This window comes from Setaria italica, chromosome VIII (assembly GCF_000263155.2).
Source record: "Setaria italica strain Yugu1 chromosome VIII, Setaria_italica_v2.0, whole genome shotgun sequence".
NCBI lineage: Eukaryota > Viridiplantae > Streptophyta > Magnoliopsida > Poales > Poaceae > Setaria > Setaria italica.
In genome coordinates this window covers 30,893,141-30,903,139 of record NC_028457.1, presented here as the reverse complement: position 1 = coordinate 30,903,139, position 9,999 = coordinate 30,893,141, and the positions used below count along the sequence as shown (strand labels likewise).

At 47.7% G+C, this 9,999-nt stretch overlaps 2 protein-coding genes across 2 annotated transcripts; both read right to left on the bottom strand.

The window, feature by feature from the left end:
• Positions 1 to 628: 628 nt before the first annotated feature.
• LOC101783481 (cytochrome P450 88A1) lies at positions 629 to 2,607 on the bottom strand (the record flags this gene model as incomplete). The annotated part of the gene is made up of 6 exons (XM_022829534.1): positions 629 to 754; positions 974 to 1,095; positions 1,219 to 1,325; positions 1,410 to 1,488; positions 1,635 to 1,724; positions 1,831 to 2,607. Coding segments are annotated over 6 exons (1,278 nt in total), but the record flags the coding sequence as incomplete, so codon positions are not given.
• A 299-nt stretch (positions 2,608 to 2,906) lies between these two features.
• On the bottom strand, positions 2,907 to 3,930 carry LOC111258339 (cytochrome P450 88A1-like). Its single transcript, XM_022829533.1, has 2 exons — positions 3,603 to 3,930; positions 2,907 to 2,973 (listed from the first exon to the last, which is right to left on the bottom strand). Exons 1-2 carry the CDS (start codon positions 3,875 to 3,877, stop codon positions 2,907 to 2,909), a joined length of 342 nt encoding a protein of 113 aa, XP_022685268.1. The 5' UTR covers positions 3,878 to 3,930.
• Between the last annotated feature and the right edge of the window lie 6,069 nt (positions 3,931 to 9,999).

The window sequence follows — 9,999 nt, the reverse complement described above, 5'->3', positions numbered from 1 at the left end:
AGGGCTGCCCGCATCAAAAATTCCCTTTGTTTATGTGGTTGCATCCAAGTTGCTAGTAAGTAAAATCCTTTTCTTTGGACTTTCCTTACTTTTGTTTATATGATTTATTCACCAATCAGCGAAGCTCTTTTCATTCCTTCTTGGAACTATGCTAGCGTTGGTAAGAATGTGCTGCACCGTCTCCTCCGCTTGATCCATTGATATATTGTTGGGGAAATTAGAAAACTGTCAAAACTCCTCTCATGTCCCTTTTCTAGTATCATTGATTCATTGTAGCATTTGTTAGATGCCAATTGATTCTGATCTCTCTCAAGTGAGGGTAGGGTCCCACGTGTCATTGGGACAATCATAGTATTTTCACAAAGCATAGTTCCTTTTCCTCTTGAAAATTTGGTCCTAACCTTTGATTTTGCATTTTGGTCCTGTATCCTACGTAGTTTCTTTTAAAATAAAATTTCAGGTGGGGATGGTGATTAACAAGAGCAGCGAAACAGCTAGCCGAGCAACAACATACAGGGGCAGAGAGGCACATTGCTGAAGCACAGAACATGTCATGTAACACTTCATTTCTTGTTTTATTTTTTTGCACAGATCGCCGACAATAGTTTGGCCCTTTTTCGGCCCCAGCAGCTAGATATGCTTCATCAGAATTCAGTACTCGTCCGAAACTCTGGTGATCTTGGCCAAGCAGTTGTCCACCGGCCTGGGGTGGGGCAGGTACCTCACCCGGCAGCTGGGGTTCGTCCTCGTCAGCCTGCCAAAGCAAAGCCCAACAAATCATTAAAGAGAAACACGCATTATTCAGATAAGGTGTCATATGAACAAAGCCAAAAAAAAAAAACACCTGTAGTTTCTTCATCTAAACGGTAAACTACAGGTGTTTTTTTTTGGCTGCAACTTCGCCGGTGGAAACGGTAAAAAAAAAACTACAGGTGTCATATGCACCATTTCCACCGGCAATGAAAGAAGTTACCTGTAACCGAGGAGGAAATGGTGGAGGAAGACGGAGATCTCCAGCTTGGCGAGATCGTTGCCGGGGCAGAGCCTTGCGCCGAGGCCGAAGGGGAGGAATGTGCCGGCTCTCGGCGAGTGGCCCTGAAAGGAAACAAGAGTATGAAGATTGTTTGAGCTTCATCAGGCCATGATCTGATTGATGATGCTTTTAGGATCGATTTATTCAGAATGGCAACAGTGTCTCTGTTGCTGTTGGTACAGTACCTCCCATCTTGAAGGGTTGAACTTCTTGGGGTCAGGGTACACTTGAGGGTCCATGTGCACGCTCCGGTACCACAGCTGAACCTTCCAGCCCTTGGGGATCAGGTACCCTGTTAGGAAACATGCACACGGTGTTTCAGTCGATTCAGCGATCACTCTAGATACAAAAATGTGAGGCTAATTCTGAAACTCACCGTTCACAAAGACGTCTTTGGTCGCCTGACGGAAGGACACGAACGAGGTGTTGACGAACCGCAGCGTCTCATCGATCACCTTCAGATACGTAGGAGTTCATCAGTACAGTATAATGTTGCTGGTTGGTTGCATTGTACTGTCAAAGAATGGAATCTAGTGTGCTCAAAGTCACTGCTGCGTGAGCTGAATATAATGCATTTAATTTGCTACAAAGAAAACGTTACCTGTGAGAGGTACTCCATCTTCCTGTAGTCCCTCAGCGTCAGCCCCTGCTGCGTCGGTGGAATGCTCCTCATGATCGCCTCCTGCTCTGCCTGGAATAAAAGAAGCCGCGTCAACCAAACTGATCTCCAAATAATGTCGTCTGAGCTGAAAAGATTCAACCTTTTTCAGCACGATTATAAATCCAGTACGGCATACCTTGGCCTTTGCAAAGATGTCGGGATTCTCCTGCAGGAATACGGTGGCCCACATGGTGATGTGGCCGGAGGACTCGTGGCCGGCGTTGAGGTACATGATGAGGATGTCGATGATCTCGTCGTCGTCCAGCCTCCGCCCGTGCTCGTCCTCCGCCTCGATCAGCCGGTCCATCATGTCCACGCTGCTGGACCGCGTCAACCCCTTGGCCGTCGCCGCCCGCCTCTCGTCCAGCACGCCCTGCAGCACGGAGACCAGCCTCCGGCGAGCCCCCAGCGCCCGCCGGTACGCGAACCCGGGCAGGTTGATGGCCATGGCGCGCATCCCGTAGTTGAGGTCCGTGTAGCTCCGCTCCAGCGAGTGCATGGTGGCGTCGTCGGCGCCGCCCAGGAAGATCTGCACGATGATCTTGAACGTCATCCGGCGGAGCTCCGTCAGGAACTCGACCTCGCCGCCGTCGGCGCACTCGCCGGACCACGCGCGCAGGGACGACGTCACGGTGCGGTCGATGAAGGGAAGGTACGCGGTGAGCGCGTCGAAGCCGTTGATGGGCGCGGCGGTGAGCTTGCGCAGGCGGCGGTGCTCGTCGTAGGGCATGGCCACGAACGACTTGGGCCCGATGAGCGCCACCGTGGCCTTGAGCCACCCGTTGACGAAGCCGTCGTCGTCCATGAGCACCTGCTTGCACGCCTCCGGCGTCGTCACCAGGATCGTCGGGTTGCTGAACATGAAAGCTCGGTACACGCCAGTGCGGCCAAACCTGCATGCCAAATTGCCAAAAATCAGGAGTCAGGGCAACTGATGAGCTCTCTCGTCAGAGTACTGATCAAAGATAACACCAGACTCCAGAATGATCCAACTTGCGAACATGCAGTCTGAAACAGGTCATGTCCTAGATGCAAACATTTTGCACAGAAAATCATACTTGGATGCTCACCATTCATTAGCATTGCACAAAACATGAGGTTATGAGAGAATTGCAAGAGCTAGCAGAGGCAGGAACTCGTTTTCTTTGTTAGAGGAATTTCTCAAAAATTGGTTGAATTCAAATTTTTGTATGGGAAATGGAAATCAATCAGTCAGACATCTCCTTTTGGGCAGTGGGGGCAGCGCCAGCAAGCATTCCCTAGCTCCTCCTCCATGCATCTGATGAGATCAGATCAGATGAGCCATCATTGACTGACTGGATGACTGTACATGTTTCTGAACTTACGGCAGCAGTCTGACAGAATCGTTGAAAGTGATTCACTGACTGCTGGAGGTGATATGCAGGCGTACGTAGCAGTAGGATATCGTGGCGTCATCAGGGCGCACAAAGAACTGAAGACAGAAACAGGTTGGAGAAAATAAAAAGGAGAGAGATGATGATCTTGAAGCCACACTTTATGTGTACGTGTGCCTGTTTGAGGTCCAGGGGACAGGTTCTCATCCCTCCTGTTGTTTGTGCTTGCATGGATGTCTTTTGGTGCATACCTAAAAGCATCCGTTTGTTTGCACTACTACAGTAGACTTGTAGAGAGAGGGAGAGAGACAGATATTGCAAGGACAAGAACATTTCATTCATCCCCCAACACCAACAGGAATTGATGTACAATCTTGTTCTTGGCGGCCAAACCAAACCGCAACAATCTCGTAGTAATTCGTCAGGAGTAGAGTGTGGATAGCAACTCCTGTCTGAAGAGGAATAGAGGATGGCTTTGGCATTGGCGAGAAAGAGAAAGGGAGGGAGGGAGGTAGGGAGGGGGAGGGCGGTTACTGGAATGGAGGAAACTGACCGTCGGATGAATGAGGCGACGAAGGCGTCGGGCTTGCCGGACTTGAAGGCGCGGAGAAAGGCCCACATGGCGCCGACGACGGGCCAGCCCATCTCCCCCGGCGGCAGCCGCGCCCGCCTCGCCGCGCCCAGCGCCGCCTCCCTGTACCACCCGTGGAGCCTCCGCGCCCCGGCGTCGAGGAGGAAGAAGAGGAGCAACGCGCCGACGGCCGCCACCACCGCCGCCCACCACATCGCCGGTGGGCTCGCCACGGCATCGCCCACACCCACGGCCATCTCCGGCACGATTCCCGTGCGGTGCCGCGCGCGCAAGCAAAGAAAACTCTGGGAGCGCACACCGTCGAGGCGGAAGCGACGAGAGAACTCACAAGGATGGCGAAGAGGCCGGAGTGAAACTGTCGCTGGGTCCGCGTGTCACTCGCTCTCTATAAACCCACGAACCGTAGTAGTAGGGGCTGTGCGGGCCCACAAGGTACACATCGGCGCACGGTGGACCAGGCGCACGCATGGCTTGTGTACACAAGCTCTCGTTCGGAGCACAACAATATCTTATCACCGGCATGTAAAGAGAGATCATCTTCAGTGAAGCAGCAAAGAACCTTTGGGGAGTGATCATCTTCAAGCATGTAAAGAGAGATCCATTTTGGAACCTCCATGCTAATCTCAAAGGCTTATTAGTGTAAGAGGGGGTACACCATCTATTAGTCCTGTATTGCTAATAGACGAGGGTGTTGGGGGTTTTCCTCCCTATATATACGGACCATCTCCCTCATGGAAAAGATGCACCATAGACTACTATACGGGAAGGTCCCCAGGTTAGGATATCTCCAAGGTGGTTTATACGAGTTAGGTTTTGCCTCTTCTCGCTGCTGCGCCGCCACCATAGTCAACTCCATCCCGAGCGCTGGCATGCACCGGCGAATGGGAGAGCAGGTCTCCGGAACCTCTCGCTCTTGTGATCCTGCACAGGGAGAGGGCGAATAAGGTTTTTGAGAAGCGCTCCATGCGACTGCTCAAGGTCTTCACCACAGCTCGTCTTCCATCTAAGTCCGGCGTTACGGCGGGCTATCATCTTCAACGTCGTCTGCTGTGCTCCATCTGCAACATCGTTGTCGAAGCATCAACACCGCTTGTCATCACGGCTGCACCCGCTACGTACGTACACCGTGATCTGATATGTTATTTTAGCATGTTTTCTGAGAATATAAAGTCGTGCTTGCTATTGCCTAGTATGTTAGAGATTTGCATGTTAGGTTTTATTCTTGCTATGATAAATCTATTTCGGAAAGTTGTCTAATTTTCCAACAAATTATGTTCTAAAGTGCTTAAAAAAGGCTGCAGGAAGCACAGTAATATGGTCAAAAGCACAAAAAAATGGGTGGCAGAAAGTACACGGAGATGCTTTTGTTTTTTCAATGGTGGAACCATGCATGGCAATTAAATTAAGCAACCAAACCATGCATGGAAAGCAAGGAACATGGGGGCATGAACAGATACCTGGCTCCAAAATACTTTGGTGACAACGAGTCGTATTTGGAGAACGCCTCACAAGCTGGCCTGGGTCAACAAACATGCTGGTGATATGATTAGTCAATTCCACCCCATTGCTTGTTTATACATTCTATTCACATGCGCATGCGCATCATAAGGAGGTTTGTATTGTAGTATGTGGAATCCTTATGGGAACCATTATTGGATCTACCCAAACTATCATATCACATTGCTAGCTAATTCATTTTTAGTGAACTTGATTTATTTGAAGTGGTTGGGGCACATGACCTAATCAACTCTGAAGAATTTTATTCGTAGGTTTTAAACAAGTTATGTTGGTGAGTACGACGAGTCAGATACCATGCTCATTGGAATCTTGAGCAGCTAGGTGCTAAGCACAAGCTGGCAAAAAGTTGCACCACACTGCATAAATGGTACAAAACGTTTAGCAAGCTAAAAAGTTGACTTTCTTCAGCAAAGAAAAGTCATCTATGAGTAATGCAGTATATAGAGTCAGAAATATACTTTGGAGGTATCTCTGAGCTTTTACATTTTGGTCAATTTTGTCACTGAGCTACTCTTTTCTCAATATAAGCTATTCCCTGCAGGAGCGAGTTGGAATCTATCGGTGCAGCTTGTATGAAAGATCCATCATATCCTTGTCTCATTTGACTTGTCAGTACTCAGCTATGGGCCGGGGCTATGATCCGTTCCAAATGATAAGTTTAATTGTCTAACAAAGGAAAACAAAATTAGTGTTTATTATCAATACAACTTAAATATAATCATTTTTTCTTATATGAGCATCTGTATCAATATAGCGTCCTTAAGAAAAAGGACAACCTGCAGTTGTAAATTGCACCATAAGTACAACAATGAGTGATTTAGTTTTAGGTAGATCGTGAAAGAAATTATTCGCTCAAATAAGTCATAAAACATTTATAATTGGTGTAAGCTAATTAAAGTGACATGGCATGCAGGAATTGAAGCACTTATACGTAGTAGTACTATGTAGTATATTCATAAGTTATCAAGTTCTATTCATATACAAGTGGTATACGGGGAATTGGGTGTAAGAGAAGGTCGGCCTTCCTCTTATTAGCTGCAATCCCAAAGCCTTCTGTCATACTACCGCCGTTCGTGAATGTTTGTCGTTTCGGACAGGAATTTTGTACTGGAAATAGGCTAAAACGTCATTTAAAAAGGAACGGAGGTAGTATCAAAATCAAAATGGTATAGAAGGCTAGCCAAAGCAATCTCGATGTTTGCTTCCGCGAAATCAATCCCAGGGCAAATTCTCCATCACAACAGACTTGATGACTCCTGGGGTGAGATAAACTCGCATGCCGCTCTCCTTTTGTATCCTTAGCAGCACGTCGATCATGTCCTGGTCACCGCCTCCATCTCCGGCGGCGGCCCTCCTCTCCTCGTGGAGCCGGAGGATGTCTCCGATGAGCCGGGACACCTCCCGCCAGTGCCGCTCCACCTTGCCGCTCCGTGGCAGCATCCGCACGAGCCGCGACAACAGGAAGAGGTCGCGGAGCTTGAAGAGCGATGAGAACTCCGTCCCTTCCTTCCTCATGCTCAGGAACGCCGCCCGGTCCGTAAGCCTGTTGCCGAATATGGCGCGCACCGACGAGTCGGCGATGAACTCCGCGAGCAGCTCGACGACGTTGACGGGCTGGCCCGCCGGAGGGGAGGATGACGATGCGAGCGACGAGAGGAGGCGCGCCGCCTCGTCCTGCCAGATCCGCCGGAACGCCGCGACGCGACGCGCGCCGAGGAGCTCGGTCACGAGGATCATGGTTCTGGGATTCGGTCCGAAATGACCGGATTTCACTGAAATTCACCCATTTCGGTTAGGACCGAAACGAAATTGAAATGATCAAAAATTCGAATAAAGTAGAATTTTTCTACCATCATTAAGATCTATACAGCCCCATATACCCTTCTAGCTATAAAGATATGAATAAACTTTATTTATATAACTCTTTTAGCCTCTTGAATTTTGTAACAACCGAATGAACGCAGAAACATCATGTTTTCGCCATCTTTCTCCTAAGCTCCTCACAATATCTCCCCAGTTCTCTCCCACTATCTTCTCTGGGAGTACTCAATTCCTAAATCTCCATCTAATTGTAGCCAAATTTCATATAAAAATGAATTTGTTGACCGGTCAAACAACTGAATCCCGGTCCGAAATTCACCCATCTCGGTCAGGATCGAAATTTTTCACATTTCGAATCCTAGAACCTTGACGAGGATCCGGCGCAGGAGCACTGGAGCCTCCAGTGCTCGCCGTAGGGAAGGAATTGTTGGACTACCGATGAAGTTGTAAGATCACAAATAATTTTTTGTTGACGAGGTTTAGCCGAAGCTTGTATCTATACCGCAACACCGGCCAGTATGGGTCCTTGCAAACCTTTCGATACGTCATTATGGCTACAACAACAATCCCACCTTATATTTATGAGAATGCCTGAGTTACAGATTTTGACACATGATCTCTAGCATACTGCTAAAGCGCTTCATATATAGTGCACCGAAGAAGTGAGAAACATAGGTTTGGATTAGGGCCCTTTAGGTATGCATATATTGCCATACACTCGTCCCGTTCAAACGTACCAGTGCTTTCATCAGCTGGTAAAATGTTGCTCAACGACATTGACAAGCCTGTGTCCGTTAACGTGGGTTTGTCTTGTCGTGTGCAGAATCCTTATTGCAACCATCAGCGGATCTGCCCAAACTAATCATACTAAGAGGGTGTTTGGGAGCACTCCACTCCATGAAAAATTGCTCTACTCCACCAACTCCAAAAATTTCGCAGCCAAACGCGTCTAGCTCCAGCAACTCCGGCTCCAGGAAAAAGGTGGAGTAGGGGGTAGATCCACGTTTTTTTGGAGTACCTCAAGAGGTGCTCCAAAAACCCCCTGTACAAACCTCTTCGTGGAGTTGGTGGGTATTTACCCACCATTGCCACTCCTTACACAATACCGGTTCGCGAAACGAAACAAAAACAATCCTCCCGTCGCCCCGTCCCACCCGCGCGCCGCCCCCGCCCGCTGCGCGCCGCGCCGCTGGGGCGTAGGCCGGCGACCTCCCCCGCGGCGGTGCGTATGGGCTGCAGGACGCCGGAATTCAGGTCCCTGGACAAGGCAGTGGTTGTTACTCAAGTGGAGCCGCTGCCGGCGGGTGGTCACCACCAGCAGGAGGGCCCATGGAGCCTCTGCACGGTCACTCAAGTGGAAGAACTCAAGTGCATCCTGCGGCTGGCTCCGATATGGCTCTGCAGCATCCTCTTCTCCACCTCCTACTCGCAGATGTCATCCGTGTTCATTGAGCAGGCGCAGGCCATGGACGGTTCCCTCTGGAAGCTGGAGATCCCTGCTGCCACGATGAACGTGTTCGAGATCCTAGGTGTGACGGCCTTCATCTTCATCTACAGCTTCTGCATCGTCAAGATCATGTCCAAGGTGTGATGACTTGCTTGCTCGTGTAGATGACTCCGTGCTGCTGCTCTTGCGATTTGCAAACAGGAAGAAAGATGAATTGCTTGCTCGTGTAGATGAGATGGTGTTTGAGTTGTGATTGGTTCTCGTCGTCATTTCTGATTGATGATCAAGATTGTTCTACATTTCCGATTGATGAGCAAGATTGTTCTGCATTTCGCATGATAATTTCTTGTAATATATGTAGCACTGTTTAAAACTGAGAAGAGAAGAGGAGAGGAGAGAGAGGAAGAAGAGAGGAGAAAATAGAAGAGTATGACATGTGGGTCCGTTCACAAAGGGTAAACTAGACCATTCACAACAAGTGCTCATGTTTTTGGAGCTGGAGCACTGCCATCAGCCAAACACGTGCAACAGCTCCATAATTTTTTTGGAGTTGGTGGAGTGGAGCTAGGAAAGTGTGGAGCTGGTGGAGTGGAGCTGGTTTTTCTGGAGTGGAGTGCTCCCAAACAGGCCCTAAATACCGATCAAAAACTAAAAATTAAATTATTTTAGTAGTTGGGGACATAGATAGATATTAATTTGACTCTAAATACTTGTACACAGTGTTCATCGCGAGGACGTTGGCACTATGTTTATCACAAAGCATAGTAACAATAATCTGTACGGGATTAATAGGTTTGGACTCGTAGCTTGAGGTACTAGCGTAAACCAGGCGACTGTTTTGCCGATGAGCTTGCAAAATTGCAATCCTCGGTAGCACAGGGGTTAGCGGCCGGTACTGGAGGATACCAACTATATATGTCTGTTGCACAAGGCTTGTTGACCTTTTCCTGCCGTGATCTCCTTATCTCACTATTACTAATTGGAGGCTCCTTTTGAAGTCACCTAGGATTCCTAGGTGGACACTTTAGAAAAAGAGAGAAACTCTAGAAATTCTCACAAAAAAGCAAAACATCCGACCATCGATTGATAGATTCAAATCATCATAGCCATTAGATCTATTATGTTTTCTAAAAAATTACCCACCTATGCTATTATGAAAGTAGCCTAAAGTAACCTCCTAAATCTATATATAAATTACCCACCTCCGCTATTATATAAAATAAACTAAAATAACCCCTTAATCTTCATCAAAATTACCCACTTATACCATTATAAATAATATTTAAAATAACCCCCTAATTTGCAACCAAATTGCCCACCGCTATTACTTAAAAACTTAAAGTAACCCGTTAAATTTGCATCTATATTACCCACACATGCCATTATTAAAAATAACATGATAACCCTACGTTTGAATCAAATAACCTTAATTAAAAATATACAGCAATATATGATTCTAAATCGTCTATATCTTGCACTATTGGTATATGATATAATAATTAAGGTCTATACACATGATGTGTCACCATTTATAAAGATATAGAGGAAGTGATGAGAATATATATTTCTATG